This window comes from Triturus cristatus, chromosome 3_1, assembly GCF_964204655.1.
Source record: "Triturus cristatus chromosome 3_1, aTriCri1.1, whole genome shotgun sequence".
Lineage (NCBI taxonomy): Eukaryota > Metazoa > Chordata > Amphibia > Caudata > Salamandridae > Triturus > Triturus cristatus.
This window is the reverse complement of record NC_140583.1, coordinates 21,152,042-21,173,176: the sequence shown is the minus strand read 5'-3', so window position 1 is coordinate 21,173,176 and position 21,135 is coordinate 21,152,042. Positions and strand designations below refer to the sequence as shown.

At 56.4% G+C, this 21,135-nt stretch overlaps 1 protein-coding gene across 7 annotated transcripts in view; it reads right to left on the bottom strand.

Annotated features, from left to right (window-relative positions):
• LRP4 (LDL receptor related protein 4) overlaps nt 1-20,841 on the bottom strand; it is a 507,202-nt gene extending 486,361 nt beyond the window's left edge. For all 7 annotated transcript variants that reach the window (XM_085646645.1, XM_085646639.1, XM_085646647.1 and 4 more), the window contains exon 1: nt 20,184-20,841. In XM_085646645.1, coding sequence (XP_085502771.1) covers nt 20,184-20,241 — 58 coding nt within the window. In that variant the 5' untranslated portion in view covers nt 20,242-20,841. The remainder of the gene's footprint in view (nt 1-20,183) is intronic.
• Nucleotides 20,842-21,135: the final 294 nt, after the last annotated feature.

Here is a 21,135-nt window from a genome sequence, read left to right as displayed (position 1 = left end):
GACTCATATGATATTACGTGTAGAGAAGGACCCATATTATACCAGCTCTAGAGAAGGACTCATATGATATTATGCGTAGAGAAGGACCCATATTATACCAGCTCTTGAGAAGAACTCATATGATATTACGTGTAGAGAAGGACCCATATTATACCAGCTCTAGAGAAGGACTCATATGATATTACGCGTAGAGAAGGACCCATATTATACCAGCTCTAGAGAAGGACTCATATGATATTATGCGTAGAGAAGGACCCATATTATACCAGCTCTTGAGAAGAACTCATATGATATTACGTGTAGAGAAGGACCCATATTATACCAGCTCTAGAGAAGGACTCATATGATATTACGTGTAGAGAAGGACCCATATTATACCAGCTCTAGAGAAGGACTCATATGATATTACGTGTAGAGAAGGACCCATATTATACCAGCTCTAGAGAAGGACTCATATGATATTACGTGTAGAGAAGGACCCATATTACATTTGCTCTAGAGAAGGGACAGTCATCGTAGGTCCAGTAAGCGGGGTACATGCCAGATTTTCTGAATGACCACTCAGTATATAAATATTTCATAGCACATACCAGACAGGAGTGTCTATTATCTACATGTGTGTTATCATTGATAATATCATTAATCTTTTTTAGAAAGTCCACATTCCCATCATTGATGAAGCCCAGACATTATAATTCATATAGCCCAAATATATAAATTATCCACCCTGTAATTAGGGACTGTACATTAGAAATACACAGGAGTCACAGAATCTTGATGAAAAAATCTTGATTTATTTCTATTCTTTATGTAGGTGTAAACATGAATTCAGCCCAGCCGACGCGTTTCGTCCTAAACAGACTTCATCAGGGTTGTAAGTAAATCCTCAAAACCAGGTGTATCAAGTTAGGCTTTGCGTTGCATTTGAGTGGATCCCAGACGATAGTATCAAAGATGAGCCATCAAACCGTCTATGTTCAACTCCAACTTATTTATTTCAACCCTCCATCTTCCTCATCAGAAGTGAATTCATCGTGATCAATTATAACGCTCCTCCATGGATCCAAAGCAACTGCTACCATCACCCAGTTTCAGAGTGGACTGACTTCACTACTGAGGGGGAAGATGGAGGGTTGGAATAAATAACGTTTTGTGTAGTGATTCGTTGGCGGTAGAACCACAAAGAGTTGAGTGTCTGGGTCTAACTAATGAACTAATACGGATAAATACTAGTGCGACTGTCCTATAGCCCTACTGCCTTCCTTTATCTTATAAAAATATAAATATTTCATTTTACATTCAATGTTTGGAACTGTATCTTTCATGGATATCCTGGCAATATGCATGGAGTCAGCCCTCCTGGACCTTCGCTGGACACCCCTGCAGTAGGAGAGCTCACTCCTAGGGTGGTGCTCATCACAAAAGAGAGCCCCCTGGCCAGCTACCAAAACAGGCATAGATCGCAAGGGCCATCTTGCACAAAGAGAAGAAACATCTCTTAAAGCCAGAATCCCATTCTTGTTCCTATGGTAACATACGAGGACCGCCTACTTCTCAGAGAGGGCTTAGTAAGTAAGGGACTGCCACAGAGCACACAGCTGGCGAGACTCGGTTAAATCTAGTGTCAGCACTGGGGTCTTCCTCACTGATGGCGTCCACCCAGAGTGCACACCCGCCCCTGGTCCTTGCCACTCGAGGCCCCTTGCTATGGGAACCAGCACACCCTCTCTTCTGATTTGTACCCCATGATAACAGCTGGGCCCAGACATCTTCCTGCTTTTGAACAGCGAGCATTTTAAACTCCCTGAAGCGGATACTAGCAAGACCTGACTCGTGTGGGGAGGAGGCTGTGCTTTAAACCAGCTGGGCCCCAGGGTCAGAGAAGCTGTGTGTACTGCAGCTAGGCACCAGCACCTGAGCCCAGCGCTATGTAAAGTACAGATGGGCCCCAGGGTATGGGGAGCAAGGCTGTGTGAACTGCAGCTAGGCACCAGCACCTGAGCCCAGCGCTATGTAAAGTACAGATGGGCCCAAGGGTATGGGGAGCAAGGCTGTGTGTTCTGCAGCTAGGCACCAGCACCTGAGCCTAGCGCTATGTAAAGTACAGATGGGCCCAAGGGTATGGGGAGCAAGGCTGTGTGTACTGCAGCTAGGCACCAGCACCTGAGCCCAGCGCTATGTAAAGTACAGCTGGGCCCCAGGGTATGGGGAGCAAGGCTGTGTGTACTGCAGCTAGGCACCAGCACCTGAGCCTAGCGCTATGTAAAGTACAGATGGGCCCAAGGGTATGGGGAGCAAGGCTGTGTGTACTGCAGGTAGGCACCAGCAACTCAGCCAGGGCTGCATACCGTACACCTGGGTCACAGGATCCGAGGAGTAAGGCAAGGCTGTGTGTACTACAGCTAGGCACCAGCACCTGAGCCCAGCGCTATGTAAAGTACAGCTGTGCCCCAGGGTATGGGGAGCAAGGCTGTGTGTACTGCTGATAGGCACCAGCACCTGAGCCCAGTGTTATGTACAGTACAACTGGGCCCCAGGGTATGGGAGCAAGGCTGTGTGTACTGCAGCTAGGCACCAGCACCTGAGCCCAGCGCTATGTAAAGTACAGCTGGGCCCCAGGGTATGGGGAGGAGCAAGGCTGTGTGTACTGCAGCTAGGCACCAGCACCTGAGCCCAGCGCTATGTAAAGTACAGCTGGGCCGCAGGGTATGGGGAGCAAGGCTGTGTGTACTGCAGCTAGGCACCAGCACCTGAGCCCAGCGCTATGTAAAGTACAGCTGGGCCCCAGGGTATGGGGAGCAAGACTGTGTGTACTGCAGCTAGGCACCAGCATCTGGGCCCAGGGCTGCGTATGGGGAGCAAGGCTGTGTGTAGTGGGCTGCATATGGGGAGCAAGGCTGTGTGTACTGCAGCTAGGCACCAGCATCAGGGCCCAGGGCTGAGTATGAAGAGCAAGGCTGTGTGTATGGCAGCTAGGCACCAGCATCTGGGCCCAGGGCTGCGTATGGGGAGCAAGGCTGTGTGTACTGCAGCTAGGCACTAGCATCTGGGCCCAGGGCTGAGTATGAAGAGCAAGGCTGTGTGTATGGCAGCTAGGCACCAGCATCTGGGCCCAGGGCTGCGTATGGGGAGCAAGGCTGTGTGTAGTGGGCTGTGTATGGGGAACAAGGCTGTGTGTACTGCAGCTAGGCACCAGCATCAGGGCCCAGGGCTGAGTATGAAGAGCAAGGCTGTGTGTATGGCAGCTAGGCACCAGCATCTGGACCCAGGGCTGCGTATGGGGAGCAAGGCTGTGTGTAGTGGGCTGCATATGGGGAGCAAGGCTGTGTGTATTGCAGCTAGGCACTAGCATCTGGGCCCAGGGCTGAGTATGAAGAGCAAGGCTGTGTGTATGGCAGCTAGGCACCAGCATCTGGGCCCAGGGCTACGTATGAAGAGCAAGGCTGTGTGTAGTGGGCTGCATCTGGGGAGCAAGGCTGTGTGTACTGCAGCTAGGCACCAGCATCTGGGCCCAGGGCGGAGTATGAAGAGCAAGGCTGTGTGTAGTGGGCTGCGTATGGGGAGCAAGGCTGTGTGTACTGCAGCTAGGCACCAGCATCTGGGCCCAGGGCTGCGTATGAAGAGCAAGGCTGTGTGTAGTGGGCTGCGTATGGGGATCAAGGCTGTGTGTACTGCAGCTAGGCACCAGCATCTGGGCCCAGGGCTGCGTATGAAGAGCAAGGCTGTGTGTATGGCAGCTAGGCACCAGCATCTGCGCCCAGGGCTGAGTATGAAGAGCAAGGCTATGTGTAGTGGGCTGCGTATGGGGAGCAAGGCTGTGTGTACTGCAGCTAGGCACCAGCATCTGGGCCAAGGGCTGCGTATGAAGAGCAAGGCTGTGTGTACGGCAGCTAGGCACCAGCATCTGGGCCCAGGGCTGCGCATGAAGAGCAAGGCTGTGTGTAGTGGGCTGCGTATGGGGAGCAAGGCTGTGTGTACTGCAGCTAGGCACCAGCATCAGGGCCCAGGGCTGCGTAAAGTACACCCGGGTCCCAGGGTATGGGGAGTAAGGCTGTGTGTACGGCAGCTAGGCACCAGCACCGGAGCCCAGGGCTACGTATGAAAAGCAAGGCTGTGTGTAGTGGGCTGCGTATGGGGAGCAAGGCTGTGTGTACTGCAGCTACGCACCAGCATCTGGGCCCAGGGCTGCGTATGAAGAGCAAGGCTGTGTGTACGGCAGCTAGGCACCAGCAACTGGGCCCAGGGCTGCGTATGAAGAGCAAGGCTGTGTGTAGTGGGCTGCGTATGAGGAGCAAGACTGTGTGTACTGCAGCTAGGCACCAGCATCAGGGCCCAGGGCTGCGTATAGTACACCCAGGTCCCAGGGTATGGGGAGTAAGGCTGTGTGTACGGCAGCTAGGCACCAGCACCGGAGCACAGGGCTACGTATGAAAAGCAAGGCTGTGTGTAGTGGGCTGCGTGGGGAGCAAGGCTGTGTGTACTGCAGCTACGCACCAGCATCTGGGCCCAGGGCTGCGTATGAAGAGCAAGGCTGTGTGTACGGCAGCTAGGCACCAGCATCTGGGCCCAGGGCTGCGTATGAAGAGCAAGGCTGTGTGTACGGCAGCTAGGCACCAGCATCTGGGCCCAGGGCTCTGCGTAAAGTACACCCGGGCCCCAGGGTATGGGGAGTAAGGCTGTGTGTACGGCAGCTAGCCACCAGCACCGGAGCCCAGGGCTGTGTGAAGTACACCCGGGCCCCAGGATATATCACACCCAGACCCTGGACAGGAAGTGCAGAGCTGTGTAAAGTAGTGTCGGCTCCAGTATTCGAGGAGCAGAGCTGTGCCTATCACGCCAGCGCCCATGCAAACCAGGAAAGTCCTAACAGGAACTCAAAATACTTTATTCCAATAACACAAACCTAAAATCACAAAACATCAAATAGATAAATACAATTTAATAAAATAGACAATGCCGGTGTGTGCCAGAATAACAAAAGAAACTCACACAAAAAAAAAGAAACTCACATTTAAAAAAAGAAACTCACATAAAAAAAAAAGGAACTCACATTAAAAATGCGACCCCGGCCAGCATTAGTCACCGAATAGGTCTTGCGAATTCAAAGCGCCTAAGTAAAATGTACGAAGTTCGAAGGCGCTAGAGCAAGAATTCGACAACAGCGAGTTAATGACGTCGAGTCTACCATGAGGCGCCAGAGGAGATCAAGGGGACGCCAAGGCGCTTCTTGGGGGCCTAAAAACAGCACACTGTGCGCGCCGTCTTGTGTGAGAGCTGATCCCAGGGACAGCGTGTCTGGGTATACCCCCCCCCCCCTACAGTCACCTACACAGCCCCACGAGAAAAACAACGTAATATTTACCGATGAATACACGCTGTAGAGTAGTGCTCATGTCAAGCCGAAACGCTTCTAGGCGCCGCTAGTTTGTACAGATAAGACACTTATTTCACCCCACATCCACATCACTGAGGGGCTGTGAGATGGCTGCTCTAGGAACATCCCTCTCCGAGGGAATACATCGTTGTATCTTAAAATACAAACATCACTTCAGATACAAGCTCACTCACTGAGAAAATGTATCACTGAGTCTCTTAAAATACAAGATCACTCACTATGGGAATGTATCACCGTATCTCTTCAAATACAAGCTCACTCACTGAGGAAATGTATCACCGTATCTCTTCAAATACAAGATCACTCACTGAGGAAATGTATCACTGAGGCTCTTAAGATATAACAACACTCACTGAGAGAATGTAACTCTTATGATGCACGATCACTTCCTGAAAGAATGTATCACGGTATCTCTTAAAATACATAATTCACTGAGGGAATGTAACATGGTATCCCCACAGACACGATAGCGCCCTTCGGCAGCGTCATCAGTCACTGTGAGAATGTGGCACACTCTCTCGAGTGGCAAGACATCACTCACTGAAGGGAGTCACGTGGTATTTCATAAGGAATTAGCCCCCGCCTGGCACTTTTAATACACAGCCAGGTAAGGTATATCCGCCTCGGTGTGTGATGTATGAGTGACCATGTGCCTCATACAGTCCATGGTGTGAGGGCTGGCACAGCTGCGTGAACCCCCGTGCCGAGGGTTGGCACTGCTGCTTGAACCCCCGTGCGGAGGGATGGCACCGCTGCATGAACCCCTGTGCCGAGGGCTGGCTCTGCTAGTTGAACTCCTATGCCGAGGGCTGGCATGGACCCCATGCTAGGGCTAGCACCGCTCATGAACCCCCGTGCCGAGGGTTGGCACCACTGCACGAACCCCCATGCCAAGGGCTGGCACTGAAGCACAAACCCCCGTGCTGAGGGCTAGCACCGCTGCATGAACCCCCGTGCTGAGGGCTGGCACTGCTGCATGAACCCTCATACCGAGGGTTGGCACCTCTGCATTAATCCCCGTGCGAGGTCTGGCACTGCTACATGAACCCCTGTGCCGAGTGCTGGCACTGTAGCACGAACCCCCGTGCCGACGGCTGGCACCGCTGCATGAACCCTCATGCCGAGGGCTGCACCGAAGCACGAACCCCCGTGCCGAGGGCTAGCACCGCTGCATGAACCCCCGTACAGAGGGCTGGCACCGCTGCATGAACCCTCATACCAAGGGTTTGCCCTGCTGCATGAATCCCCTTGCCGAGGTCTGGCACTGCTCCATGAACCCCTGTGCCGGGGGCTGGCACTGCTGCATGTGCATGAACCCCTATGCCGAGGGCTGGCACCGCTGCATGAACCCCCGTGCCGAGGGCTGGCACCGCTGCATGAACCCTCAGGCCGAGGGTTGGCACCACTGCATGAACCACTGTGCCGAGGGCTGGCACGGCTGCATGAACCCCAGTGCAGAGGGCTGGCATGGCTGCATGAACCCCCTTGCAGAGGGCTGGCACCGCGGCATGAACCCCCATGCTGGTAGCTGACACTGCTACATGAACCCCTGTGGCGAGGGCTGGTGCTGGAGCATGAACCCCCGTGCCGAGGGCTGGCACCGCTGCATGAACCCTCATGCGTAGGGCTGGCACCGCTGCATGGACCCACATGCTGAGGGCTGGCACCACTGCATGAACCCCTGTGCTGAGGGCTAGCACTGGAGTATGAAGCCCTGTGACAAGAGCTGGCACCGCTGCATGAACCCCTTGCCAGGAGCTGACACTGCTACATGAACCCTGTGGTGAGGGCTGGCACTGGAGCACGAACCTCCATGCCGAGGGCTGGCACCGCTGCATGGACCCCTGTGCCGGCACACCTGCATGAACGCCTGAGCCGAGGGCTAGCACTGGAGAATGAATCCCTGTGCCAAGGGCTGGCACTGGAGAAAGAACCCGTGTGCTGAGGGCTGGCACTGGAGCATGAACCCCTGTGCCGAGGGCTGGCACTGAAGCACGAACACCCGTGATGAGGGCTGGCACCGCTGCATGGACCCCCGTGCCGAAGGCTGGCACCGCTGCATGGTCCCCCGTCCCGAGGGCTGGCACAGATGCATGGACCCCCGTGCTGAGGGATGGCACTGCTGCTTGAGCCCCCATGTGGAGGGATGGCACCGTTGCATGAACCCCTGTGCCGAGGGCTGGCACTGGTAGTTGAACTCCTATGCCGAGGGCTGGCACGGACCCACATGCTAGGGCTAGTACCGCTCATGAACCCCCATGCCGAGGGTTGGCACCACTGCACGAACCCCCATGCAAGGGCTGGCACTGAAGCACGAACCTCTGTGCTGAGGGCTAGCACCGCTGCATGAACCCCCATGCTGAGGGCTGGCACTGCTGCATGAACCCTCATACCGAGGGTTGGCACCGCTGCATGAATCCCCGTGCGAGGTCTGGCACTGCTACATGAACCCCTGTGCCGAGGGCTGGCACTGTAGCACAAACCCCCATGCCGACGGCTGGCACTGCTGCATGAACCCTCATGCCGAGGGCTGCACCGAAGCACGAACCCCATGCCGAGGGCTTGCACCGCTGCATGAACCCCCGTGCAGAGGGCTGGCACCGCTGCATGAACCCTCATACCAAGGGTTTGCCCTGCTGCATGAATCCCCGTGCCGAGGTCTGGCACTCCTACATGAACCCCTGTGCCAAGGGCTGCCACTGCTGCATGAACCCCCGTGCCGAGGGTTGGCACCGCTGCATGAACCCCTATGCCGAGGGCTGGCTCCGCTGCATGAACCCCCGTGCCGAGGGTTGGCACCACTGCATGAATCCCTGTCGAACCCCTGTGCCGAGGGCTAGCACCGCTGCATGGACCCCTGTGCCGAGGGCTGGCACGGCTGCATGAACCCCAGTGCAGAGGGCTGGCATGGCTGCATGAACCCCCTTGCCTAGGGCTGGCACCGCTGCATGGACCCCCATGCTGAGGGCTGGCAGCACTGCATGAACCCCTGTGCAGAGGGCTAGCACTGGAGAATGAACCCCTGTGACAAGGGCTGGCACCGCTGCATGAACCTCGTGCCGGGGGCTGACACTGCTACATGAACCCTGTGGCGAGGGCTGGCACTGGAGCACGAACCTCCATGCCGAGGGCTGGCACCGCTGCATGGAACCCCGTGCCGAGGGCTGGCACACCTGCATGAACACCTGAGCCGAGGGCTAGCACTGGAGAATGAATCTGTGCCAAGGGCTGGCACCGGAGAATGAACCTGTGTGCTGAGGGCTGGCACTGGAGCATGAACCCCTGCGCCGAGGGCTGGCACTGAAGCACGAACACCCATGATGAGGGCTGGCACCGCTGCATGGACCCCCGTGCAGAAAGCTGGCACCGCTGCATGGACCCCCGTCCCGAGGGCTGGCACAGATGCATGGACCTCCGTGCCGAGGCTGGCACCGCTGCATGGACCCCCGTGCCAGGGCCTGGCACCGGAGCATGAACCCCTGTGCCGAGGGCTGTCACTGCTACATGAACCCCTGTGCCGAGGGCTGGCCCTGCTGCATGAACAACCGTGCCGAGGGCTGGCACCGCTGCATGAACCCCCATGCCAAGGGCTGGCACTGCTGCATGAGCCCCGTGCCAAGGGCTGGCACCGCTGCATGAACCACGTGCCGAGGGCTGGCACTGGAGCATGAACCCCTGTGCCGAGGGCCGGCACTGAAGCACGAACACCCATGTGCCAGGGCTGGCACTGAAGCACACACACCTGTGCCAAGGGCTGGCATCGCTGCATGAACCCCCGTGCTGAGGGTTGGCACTGCTGCAAGAACCCCAGTGCCGAGGGATGGCACTGCTGCATGTACACCCGGGCCGAGGGCTGGCACTGCTGCATGAACCCCGTGCAGAGGGCTGGCACTGGAGCATGAACACCCATGCGCCAGGGCTGGCACTGAAGCACAAACCCCGTGCTGTGGGCTAGCACCACTGCATGAACCCTCCTGCCGAGGGTTGGCACCGCTGCATATACTCCTGTGCCAAGGGCTGGCCCCGCTGCCTGAACCCTCGTGCTGAGGGTTGGCACATCTGCGTGAACCCCCGTGCCATGGGTTGGCACCGCTGCATGAACCCCCTTGCAGAGGGTGGCACCGATGTATGGACCCCCGTGCCGAGGGCTGGCACTGCTGCTTGGACCCCCGTCCCGAGGACTGGCACAGATGCATGGACCCCTGTGCCGAGGCTGGCACCGCTGCATGAACCCCAGTGCCGAGGGATGGCACTGCTGCATGTACCCCCGTGATGAGTGCTGGCACCGCTGCATGAACCCCATACAGAGGGCTGGCACTGGAGCATGAACCCCTGTGCCAAGGGTTGGCACTGAAGCACACACACCTGTGCCGAGGGCTGGCATCGCTGCATGAACCCCTGTGCTGAGGGTTGGCACCGCTGTATGAACCCATGTACCGCGGGATGGCACTGCTGCATGTACCCCTGTGCCGAGTGCTGGCACCGCTGCATGAACCCCATGCCGGGAGCTGACACTCCTACATGAACCCTTGTGGCGAGGGCGGGCACTGGAGCACGAACCCCCATGCCGAGGGCTGGCACCGCTGCATGGACCTCCGTGCCGAGGGCTGGCACCACTGCATGAACCCCTGTGCCGAGGGCTAGCACTGGAGAATGAACCCCTGGGCCAAGGGCTGGCACTGGAGAATGAACCTGTGTGCTGAGGGCTGGCACTGGAGCATGAACCCCTGTGCCGAGGGCTGGCACTGAACCGGTGATGAGGGATGGCACCGCTGCATGGACCCCCGTGCCGTGGGCTGGAATCGCTGCGTGAACCCTCGTTCCGAACGCTGGCACTGGAGCACCAACATCGGTGACGAAGGCTGGCACTGCTGCATGAACCCCATGCTAAGGACTGGCACTGGAGCACCAACCCCCGTGCCAAGGCCTGGCCCCACTGTCTGAACCCTCGTGCCGAGCGTTGGCACCGCTGCGTGAAACCCCGTGCCGAGGGCTGGTACCGCTGCATGAACCCCCTTGCAGAGGGCTGGCACCGATGTATGGACCCCCATCCCGAGGGCTGGCACAAATGCATGGACCCCCGTGCAGAGGCTGGCACTGCTGCATGGACTCCCGTGCCGGGGCCTGGCACAAGAGCATGAACCCCTGTGCCGAGGGCTGGCACCAAGGCAGGAACCCCCATGAGTTAGCACTGCGGCGTGAACCCCCTCAACCACCATCATGTACCTCCTACAGAGCAGGAAGCAAGAGCTAGGTCAGCTAAAGGGAGCCCTATGTCGAATCAGCAGGAACCTCCGGCCCTATAGAGCTGCAGGAGCACTGTGTGCCTCTAGAGCAGAGGGGTTAGTGCTGTACAGCTGCAGGAACTCTGTGTGCCTCTAGAGCATAGGGGTGAGCGCTAGGACAGCTATAGGAACCCTGTGTGCCTCTAGAGCAAAGGGGTAGGAGCTAGGGCAGCTGCAAGAACCCTGTGTGCCTCTAGAGCAAAGGGGTGAGATCTGTGCATCTGCAGGAACCCTGTGTGCCTCTAGAGTACAGGGGTGAGAGCTAAGACAGCTGCAGGAATCCTGTGTGCCTCTAGAGCACAGGGGTGAGAGCTGTGCAGCTGCAGGAATCCTGTGTGCCTCTAGAGGAGAAGGGTAAGTGCTTGGACAGCTGCAGGAACCCTGTGTGCCTCTAGAGCAAAGGGGTAGGAGCTAGGGCAGCTGCAAGAACCCTGTGTGCCTCTAGAGTAAAGGGGTGAGATCTGTGCAGCTGCAGGAACCCTGTGTGCCTCTAGAGTACAGGGGTAAGAGCTAAGACAGCTGCAGGAATCCTGTGTGCCTCTAGAGCACAGGGGTGAGAGCTGTGCAGCTGCAGGAATCCTGTGTGCCTCTAGAGGAGAAGGGTAAGTGCTCGGACAGCTGCAGGAACCCTGTGTGCCTCTAGAGCAAAGGGGTAGGAGCTAGGGCAGCTGCAAGAACCCTGTGTGCCTCTAGAGTAAAGGGTTGAGATCTGTGCAGCTGCAGGAACCCTGTGTGCCTCTAGAGTACAGGGGTGAGAGCTAGGACAGCTGCAGGAATCCTGTGTGCTCTAGAAAACAGGGGTGAGAGCTGTGCAGCTGCAGGAACCCTGTGTGCCTCTAGAGCAAAGGGGTAGGAGCTAGGACAGCTGTACAAACCCTGTGTGCCTCTAGAGCAGAGGGGTGAGAGCTGTGCAGCTGCAGGAACCCTGTGTGCCTCTAGAGCAGAGGGGTGAGAGCTAGGACAGCTGCAGGAACCCTGTGTGCCTCTAGAGCAGAGGGGAGAGAGCTAGGACAGCTGCAGGAACCCTGTGTGCCTCTAGAGCAGAGGGGAGAGAGCTAGAACAGCTGCAGGAACCCTGTGTGCCTCTAGAGCAGAGGGGAGAGAGCTAGGACAGCTGCAGGAACCCTGAGTGCCTCTAGAGCAGAGGGGTTAGTGCTGTACAGCTGCAGGAACCCTGCGTGCCTCTAGAGCAGAGGGGAGAGAGCTAGGACAGCTGCAGGAACCCTGTGTGTCTCTAGAGCAGAGGGGAGAGAGCTAGGACAGCTGCAGGAACCCTGTGTGCCTCTAGAGCAGAGGGGAGAGAGCTGTACAGCTGCAGGAACAATGTGTGCCTCTAGAGCAGAGGGGTGAGAGCTAGGACAGCTGCAGGAACCCTGTGTGCCTCTAGAGCAGAGGGGAGAGAGCTGTACAGCTGCAGGAACAATGTGTGCCTCTAGAGCAGTGGGGTGAGAGCTGTACAAGGTCAGAAACTCTGTGTGCCTCTAGAGCAGAGGGGTGAGAGCTGTACAGCTGCAGGAACCCTGAGTGCCTCTAGAGCAGTGGGGTGAGAGCTGTACAGGGGTAGAAACCCTGAGTGCCTCTAGAGCAGTGGGGTGAGAGCTGTACAGGGGTAGAAACCCTGAGTGCCTCTAGAGCAGAGGGGCAAGAGCAGTACAGCTGCAGGAACCATGTGTGCCTCTAGAGCAGAGGGATGGGAGCTGTACAGCTGCAGGAACCCTGTGTGCCACAAGAGCAGAGGGGTGAGAGCTGCGCAGCTGCAGGAACCCTGTGTGCCTCTAGAGCAGAGGGGTGAGAGCTGTACAGTTGCACGAACCCTGTATGGCTCTAGAGCAGAGGGGTGAGAGCTGCGCAGCTGCAGGAACCCTGTGTGCCGCTAGAGCAGAGGGGTGAGAGCTGTGCAGCTGCAGGAACCCTGTGTGCCTCTAGAGCAGAGGGGTGAGAGCTGTACAGTTGCAGGAACCCTGTGTGTCTCTAGAGCAGAGGGGAGAGAGCTGTACAGCTGCAGGAACGATGTGTGCTGCTAGAGCAGAGGTGTGAGAGCTGGCACAGCTGCAGGAACCCTTGTGTGCCTCTAGAGCAGGAACCGAGAGCTGCAACATGTGCATGAACTCTGTGCCTGTAGAACAGGACCTGAGAGCTGCGACATGTGCATGAACTCTGTCCCTCTAGAGCAGGACCCGAGGATTGTGACAGGTGCATGAACTCTGTGCCTCTAGAGCAGGACCCGAGGGTTGCAACAGAAGCATGAAGTCTGTGCCTCTAGAGCAGGACCCGAGGGTTGCGACAGGAGCATGAACTCTGTGCCTCTAGAACAGGACCTGAGAGTTGTGACAGGTGCATGAGCCCTATGCCTCTAGAACAGGATCTGAGACTTGTGACAGGAGCATGAACTCTGTGCCTCTAGAACAGGACCTGAGAGTTGTGACAGGAGCATCAACTCTGTGCCTCTAGAACAGGACCGGAGAGTTGTGACAGGTGCATGAACTCTGTGCCTCTAGAACAGAACCTGGGAGTTGTGACAGGTGCATGCACTCTGTGCTTCTAGAACAGGACCTGAGAGTTGCGACAGGTGCATGAACTCTGTGCCTGTAGAGCAGGATCGCAGAGTTGCGACAAGTGCATGAACTCTGTGCCTCTAGCACAGGACCTGAAAGTTGTGACAGGAGCATGAACTCTCTGCCTCTAGCACAGGACCTGAGAGTTGTGACAGGTGCATGAACTCTATGCCTCTAGAACAGGACCTGAGAGTTGAGACAGTAGCATGAACTCTGTGCCTCTAGAACAGGACCTGAGAGTTATGACAGGTGCATGAACTCTGTGCCTCTAGAACAGAACCTGGGAGTTGTGACAGGTGCATGCACTCTGTTCCTCTAGAACAGGAAATGAGAGTTGTGACAGGTGCATGAACTCTGTGCCTCTAGAACAGGACCTGAGAGTTGTGACCGGTGCATGAACTCTGTGCCTCTAGAACAGAACTTGGGATTTGCAACAGATGCATGCACTCTTTGCCTCTAGAACAGGACCTGAGAGTTGCGACAGGTGCATGAACTCTCTGCCTCTAGAACAGGACATGAGAGTTGTGACAGGAACATGAACTCCGTGCCGCTAGAACAGAACTTGGGAGTAGCAACAGGTGCATGCACTCTTTGCCTCTAGAACAGGACCTGGGAGTTGTGACAGGTGCATGAACTCTATGCCTCTAGAACAGGACCTGAGAGTTGTGACAGGAGCATGAACTCTGTGCCTCTAGAACAGGAACTGAGAGTTGTGACAGGAGCATGAAATCTGTGCCTCTAGAACAGGAACTGAGAGTTGTGACAGGAGCATGAACTCTGTGCCTCTAGAACAGGAACTGAGAGTTGTGACAGGAGCATGAAATCTGTGCCTCTAGAACAGGACCTGATAGTTGTGACAGGTGCATGAACTCTGTGCCTCTAGAACAGGACCTGAGAGTTGTGACCGGTGCATGAACTCTGTGCCTCTAGAACAGAACTTGGGATTTGCAACAGGTGCATGCACTCTTTGCCTCTAGATCAGGACCTGAGAGTTGCGACAGGTGCATGAACTCTGTGCCTCTAGAACAGGACATGAGAGTTGTGACAAGAGCATGAACTCTGCCTCTAGAACAGGACCTGAGAGTTGTGACCGGTGCATGAACTCTGTGCCTCTAGAACAGAACTTGGGAGTTGCAACAGGTGCATGCACTCTTTGCCTCTAGAACAGGACCTGAGAGTTGCGACAGGTGCATGAACTCTGTGCCTCTAGTGCAGGGGATACTGGTGCGCTTCTAGAGCAGGACATGAGAGTTGCTACAGGTGCATGCACTTTGTGCCTCTGGCGGAGGTGTGCCTCTAGAGCAGGAACCAAGGGTTGCGACAGGAGCATGACCTCTGTGACTCTGGAGCAGGACATACTGGTGCTCCTCTAGAGCAAGACCTGAGATTTGCGACAGAAGCATGAACTCTGTGCCTCTGGAGCAGTGTGTGAGAGCTGCAACATGTGCATGACATCTGTGCCTCTAGAACAGGACCTGAGAGTTGTGACAGGTGCATGAACTCTGTGCCTCTAGAACAGGACCTGAGAGCTGTGACAGGTGCATGAACTCTGTGCCTCTAGAACAGGACCTGAGAGTTGTGACAGGTGCATGAGCCCTGTGCCTCTAGAACAGGACCTGAGAGTTGTGACAGGAGCATTAACTCTGTGCCTCTAGAACAGGACCGGAGAGTTGTGACAGGTGCATGAACTCTGTGCCTCTAGAACAGAACTTGGGAGTTGCAACAGGTGCATGAACTCTGTGCCTCTAGAGCAGGACCTGAGAGTTGTGACAGGAGCATGAACTCTGTGCCTCTAGAATAGGACCTGAGAGTTGTGACAGGTGCATGAACTTTGTGCCTCTAGAACAGGACCTAAGAGTTGTGACAGGTGCATGAACTCTGTGCCTCTAGAACAGGACCTGAGAGTTGTGACCGGTGCATGAACTCTGTGCCTCTAGAACAGAACTTGGGAGTTGCAACAGGTGCATGAACTCTGTGCCTCTAGAGCAGGATCACAGTGTTGTGACAAGTGCATGAACTCTGTGCCTCTAGAACAGGACCTGAGAGTTGTGACAGGTGCATGAACTCTGTGCCTCTAGAACAGGACCTGAGAGTTGTGACAGGTGCATGCACTCTGTGCCTCTAGAATAGGACCTGAGAGTTGTGACAGGTGCATGAACTCTATGCCTCTAGAACAGGACCTGAGAGTTGTGACAGGAGCATGAACTCTGTGCCTCTAGAACAGGAACTGAGAGTTGTGACAGGAGCATGAAATCTGTGCCTCTAGAACAGGACCTGAGGGTTGTGGCAGGTGCATGAACTCTGTGCCTCTAGAACAGGACCTGATAGTTGTGACAGGTGCATGAACTCTGTGCCTCTAGAACAGGACCTGAGAGTTGTGACCGGTGCATGAACTCTGTGCCTCTAGAACAGAACTTGGGATTTGCAACAGGTGCATGCACTCTTTGCCTCTAGAACAGGACCTGAGAGTTGCGACAGGTGCATGAACTCTGTGCCTCTAGAACAGGACATGAGAGTTGTGACAAGAGCATGAACTCTGCCTCTAGAACAGGACCTGAGAGTTGTGACCGGTGCATGAACTCTGTGCCTCTAGAACAGAACTTGGGAGTTGCAACAGGTGCATGCACTCTTTGCCTCTAGAACAGGACCTGAGAGTTGCGACAGGTGCATGAACTCTGTGCCTCTAGTGCAGGGGATACTGGTGCGCTTCTAGAGCAGGACATGAGAGTTGCTACAGGTGCATGCACTTTGTGCCTCTGGCGGAGGTGTGCCTCTAGAGCAGGAACCAAGGGTTGCGACAGGAGCATGACCTCTGTGACTCTGGAGCAGGACATACTGGTGCTCCTCTAGAGCAAGACCTGAGATTTGCGACAGAAGCATGAACTCTGTGCCTCTGGAGCAGTGTGTGAGAGCTGCAACATGTGCATGAAATCTGTGCCTCTAGAACAGGACCTGAGAGTTGTGACAGGTGCATGAACTCTGTGCCTCTAGAACAGGACCTGAGAGCTGTGACAGGTGCATGAACTCTGTGCCTCTAGAACAGGACCTGAGAGTTGTGACAGGTGCATGAGCCCTGTGCCTCTAGAACAGGACCTGAGAGTTGTGACAGGAGCATTAACTCTGTGCCTCTAGAACAGGACCGGAGAGTTGTGACAGGTGCATGAACTCTGTGCCTCTAGAACAGAACTTGGGAGTTGCAACAGGTGCATGAACTCTGTGCCTCTAGAGCAGGACCTAAGAGTTGTGACAGGTGCATGAACTCTGTGCCTCTAGAACAGGACCTGAGAGTTGTGACCGGTGCATGAACTCTGTGCCTCTAGAACAGAACTTGGGAGTTGCAACAGGTGCATGAACTCTGTGCCTCTAGAGCAGGATCACAGTGTTGTGACAAGTGCATGAACTCTGTGCCTCTAGAACAGGACCTGAGAGTTGTGACAGGTGCATGAACTCTGTGCCTCTAGAACAGGACCTGAGAGTTGTGACAGGAGCATGAACTCTGTGCCTCTAGTGCAGGGGATACTGGTGTGCCTCTAGAGCAGGACCTAAGACTTGCGACAGGTGCATGGCCTCTGTGCCTCTAGAACAGGACCTGAGAGTTGTGACAGGTGCATGAACTCTGTGCCTCTAGTGCAGGGGATACTGGTGTGCCTCTAGAGCAGGACCTAAGACTTGCGACAGGTGCATGAGCCCTGTGCCACTAGTGCAGGGGATACTGGTGTGCCTCTAGAGCAGGACATGAGAGTTGCGACAGGTGCATGGCCTCTGTGCCTCTAGAACAGGACCTAAGACTTGCGACAGGTGCATGGCCTCTGAGCCTCTGGAACAGAATCTGAGCGTTGTGAGAGGTGCATGAACTCTGAGCCTCGGGAGCAGGAGATGAGAGTTGCAACAGCTGCATGAGCTCTGGAGCAGGAGATACCATTGGGCCTCTCGAGAAGGGACTGGGATCTCTACAACTTCAGCCCCCTCACTGTCCCTCACACAGACATGGAATTGAGAGATGCTATTGGAGCCATCTGTGTGCTTCTAGGGCAGGGCACAGGAGGCCTCTAGAGCAGGACACACAGGGCACAGGACCCCCTGTGTGCCTCTAGAGAAGGGAGTGGGATGTCTACACCTCCAGGGCCACCTGTGGACCTCACACAGATTAGGAAGAGACAGTTGCTGTGGAAGCCCTCTGTGTGCTTCTAGAGTAAGACACCCAAGGCACAGGAGTCCCCTGTATGCCTCTCGAGCAGGGTACAGAGGCATCTAGAGCAGGACACACAGGCACATGAGACGCCCGTGTTCATCTAGAGAAGGGAGCAGGATCTCTACACCTTCAGGACCTCCTCTCTGTGCCTCACACAGACTTGGAAGAGAGAGATGCTATGGAAGCCCTCTGTGTGCTTCAAGAGCAGGACACACAACGCACAGGAGCCCTCTGTGTGCCACTAGAGAAGGGACTGAGATCTCTACACCTTCAGGACCCCCCCCCCATCCCCCACACAGACTAGGAAGCCCTCTGTGTGCTTCAAGAGCAGGACACACAAGGCACGGGAGACCCCTATGAGCCGCTAGAGCAGGGTACAGGAGGCTTCTAGAGGAGGACACACAGGCACATGAGACGCCTGTGTGCCTCTCGAGAAGGGAGTGGGATCTCTACACCTTCGGGGACCCCCCCCCCTGCCTCACACAGACTAGGAAGTGAGAGATGCTATGGGATTCCAGTGTACTTCTAGAGCAGGGCACAGAGGTCTCTAGAGTAGGACACACAGGGAAAAGGAGTCCCCTGTGTGCCTCTAGAGCAGTTTACAGAAACATCTAGAGCAGGACACACAGGCACATGAGACGCCCGTGTTCATCTAGAGAAGGGAGCGGGATCTCTACACCTTCAGGACCTCCTCTCTGTGCCTCACACAGACTTGGAAGAGAGAGATGCTATGGAAGCCCTCTGTGTGCTTCAAGAGCAGGACACACAACGCACAGGAGCCCTCTGTGTGCCACTAGAGAAGGGACTGAGATCTCTACACCTTCAGGACCCCCCCCCCTCCCCATCCCCCCCCCCCCCGTGCCTCACACGCCCTCTGTGTGCTTCTAGAGCAGGACACACAACGCACAGGAGCCCTCTGTGTGCCACTAGAGAAGGGAGTGGGATCTCTATACCTTCAGGACCCCCCCCTCCCCATCCCCCCCGTGCCTCACACAGACTAGGAAGCCCTCTGTGTGCTTCTAGAGCAGGACACACAAGGCACGGGAGACCCCTATGAGCCGCTAGAGCAGGGTACAGGAGGCTTCTAGAGGAGGACACACAGGCACATGAGACGCCCGTGTTCATCTAGAGAAGGGAGCGGGATCTCTACACCTTCGGGACCCCCCCCCCCCCTGCCTCACACAGACTAGGAAGTGAGAGATGCTATGGGATTCCAGTGTACTTCTAGAGCAGGGCACAGAGGTCTCTAGAGTAGGACACACAGGGAAAAGGAGTCCCCTGTGTGCCTCTAGAGCAGTTTACAGAAACATCTAGAGCAGGACACACAGGCACATGAGACGCCCGTGTTCATCTAGAGAAGGGACTGGGATCTCTACACCTTCAGGACCCCCCCCCCCCATCCCCCCCGTGCCTCACACAGACTAGGAAGCCCTCTGTGTGCTTCTAGAGCAGGACACACAAGGCACGGGAGACCCCTATGAGCCGCTAGAGCAGGGTGCAGAGGCCTCTGGAGGAGGACACAGGCACATGAGACGCCTGTGTGCCTCTCGAGAAGGGAGTGGGATCTCTACACCTTCGGCCCCCCCCCCCCCCGCCTCACACAGACTAGGAAGAGAGAGATGCTATGGAAGCCCTCTGTGTGCTTCTAGAGCAGGGCACACAGGGGACCTTGTGTGTCTTTAGAGCAGGGCATAGGAGGCCTCCATGAGCCTCTAGTGAGGTCTGCACAGGTTCAGGAACCCCGTGTCCTCAGATACAACAGGAAGTGAGAGACGCCCCCGCTGCAAGAACCACACGCGTCCCTGAAGAGCAGGAGGTGGAAACCTCAAAAGGTGCAGGAACCCAGTGGGTGCCCCTGCCCCAGAAACACAGGAACCCCCCGGGGCCCGCGCCCCCGGGGGGCAGGTTCTAGGGCAGCCTCGAGGAGTCCAAAGCTGCGCGTGGGAGCCAAACAGCAAGTTCCAGGTACCTGAGGGGGGACAGGGGGTGAGGGGGGCACAAACTGGGCCCCGGAAGTCCAGAAGAGCCCCCTCCCCCTCCCACCCCCGTATCCCATGGGAGACGTGCCGAGCTTGAAGGGAGCAGGGAAAGGTGAGTCACCGCCGGGAAATAGGGGGAACCCTAGTGTATAACGAACGCCCCTCCCCGATGGGAGCTAATCCTAGAAGTACCAAAAGCAAAAGGGAGCCCCCCCCCCCCCCCGTGACAGTAAATCGACCCCCCCCCCCAAAAAAAGGTCGACTTTAACACCTATATTCATAGAGTGGCGCGAATCCATCACAGTCTGAGGCTAAACCCCCCCCCTCCCCCCAGTCCTCCACCACCACCAAAGGCTGAGGATGTAACTTTCACCAACAAAGTAAATCACCCCCAGGCAGACACTGACCCCCGCTAGGGGACCAGAGCGGAAGGTAAACCCCCAAAGCGCAGACTGCCCCCCCCCAATCAAAGGCTGAGGCACAAATACCCCAATAGGAGAATGACACTAACCCTCCCCTCAGGCGAACCGAAGTTTAAACTAAAACCCCAAATCGCAGACTGAGACCCCCCTCCCCCCTCCTCCAATCAAAGACTGAGGTAAAAATATACCAATAACAGATCAGATTAACCCCCCACCCACAAGTAAAGGGGGGAGACGAGCACACAAACTAGAGAAGGTCTAAGGATGAAACTGGATGAGACCCCCACGGGGGGGGGGGGGGGGGGGGGGAGGGCTTCAATCAGACCCACACCAGGCGCAGAGATCCCAGCCTCACCTGTCAGCCACAGCAGCGAGGCCAGGCACAGCCAGTGGGGGGGCCCTGGGGACCCCATGGCAAGGGGTGTCCGGGCCCTTCGAAGAGCAGCAGATCTGGGGTTAAAGGTCGCAGTTTCCAAACACAGGGCAGAAGATTCCGATAGATCCCAACTGAAGTCAACAGAGGTCACAGCGTCCAAACAGGGGTCAATCCAAGCCAAGGTCAAAGGTCAGCAGACTCCAGCGGGGGGCCTGAAGTGAGAGGTTCCCCACGGAGTTCACATGTTTCCAAAAAAGGTCAAATGCAGCGATCCATGGAGGGTGCGGAGAGTCCTCGGAAGTACGGTGAGTGGGGTCCGGGGGAGTTGAAGGTGGAGGGTGCAGGTCCCGGGGCCCAGCGAGCGAGGGTTCAAGGCGCCTCTGCACTCTCGCCCTTCACTTCCCTCTCCGATTAGTCCGATCCCCTCTTCTCTCCTCCGTCATGCCCCCTCCTCTCCACCACCACGCAGGTATCCTCCCTGTACTCTCCCCTCTCCCCCAGAAGTCTCTCTCCCCCGGCGCCTGTGCCCTCCTCGTCCATGCACTCTCTCCCCAGCCTTTGTGCGCTCCTCCTGCCCCGACACTCTCAGGCCTCTCCCCTTCTGCCTCGGACTCTCCAGTGCTCCAGGCACAGCAGCTCTGGACTGTACCACTCCCTGCAAGGGGGCGGGGGGTGCCAACTCCTGCAGGAGGGTGACTCCAGAACCCTGATCCAGGGAGGAGCAGCCGCCTAGCCCCCGACTCCACCCTCAATCCCTGCCACCCCCTACACCAGCAGAACTTGGTCCGCTCCCAGTCTCCACCCCGTTTACTCCACCTCCTACTCTCCCAGCACTTGGTCTGATCCCAGACTTCACTGCTGGAGCCAAACTTCTTCAAAGGGAAACTGGAGACGGGGAGGTCTGGAGCGCTGCACTGAGCACAGCACCCAA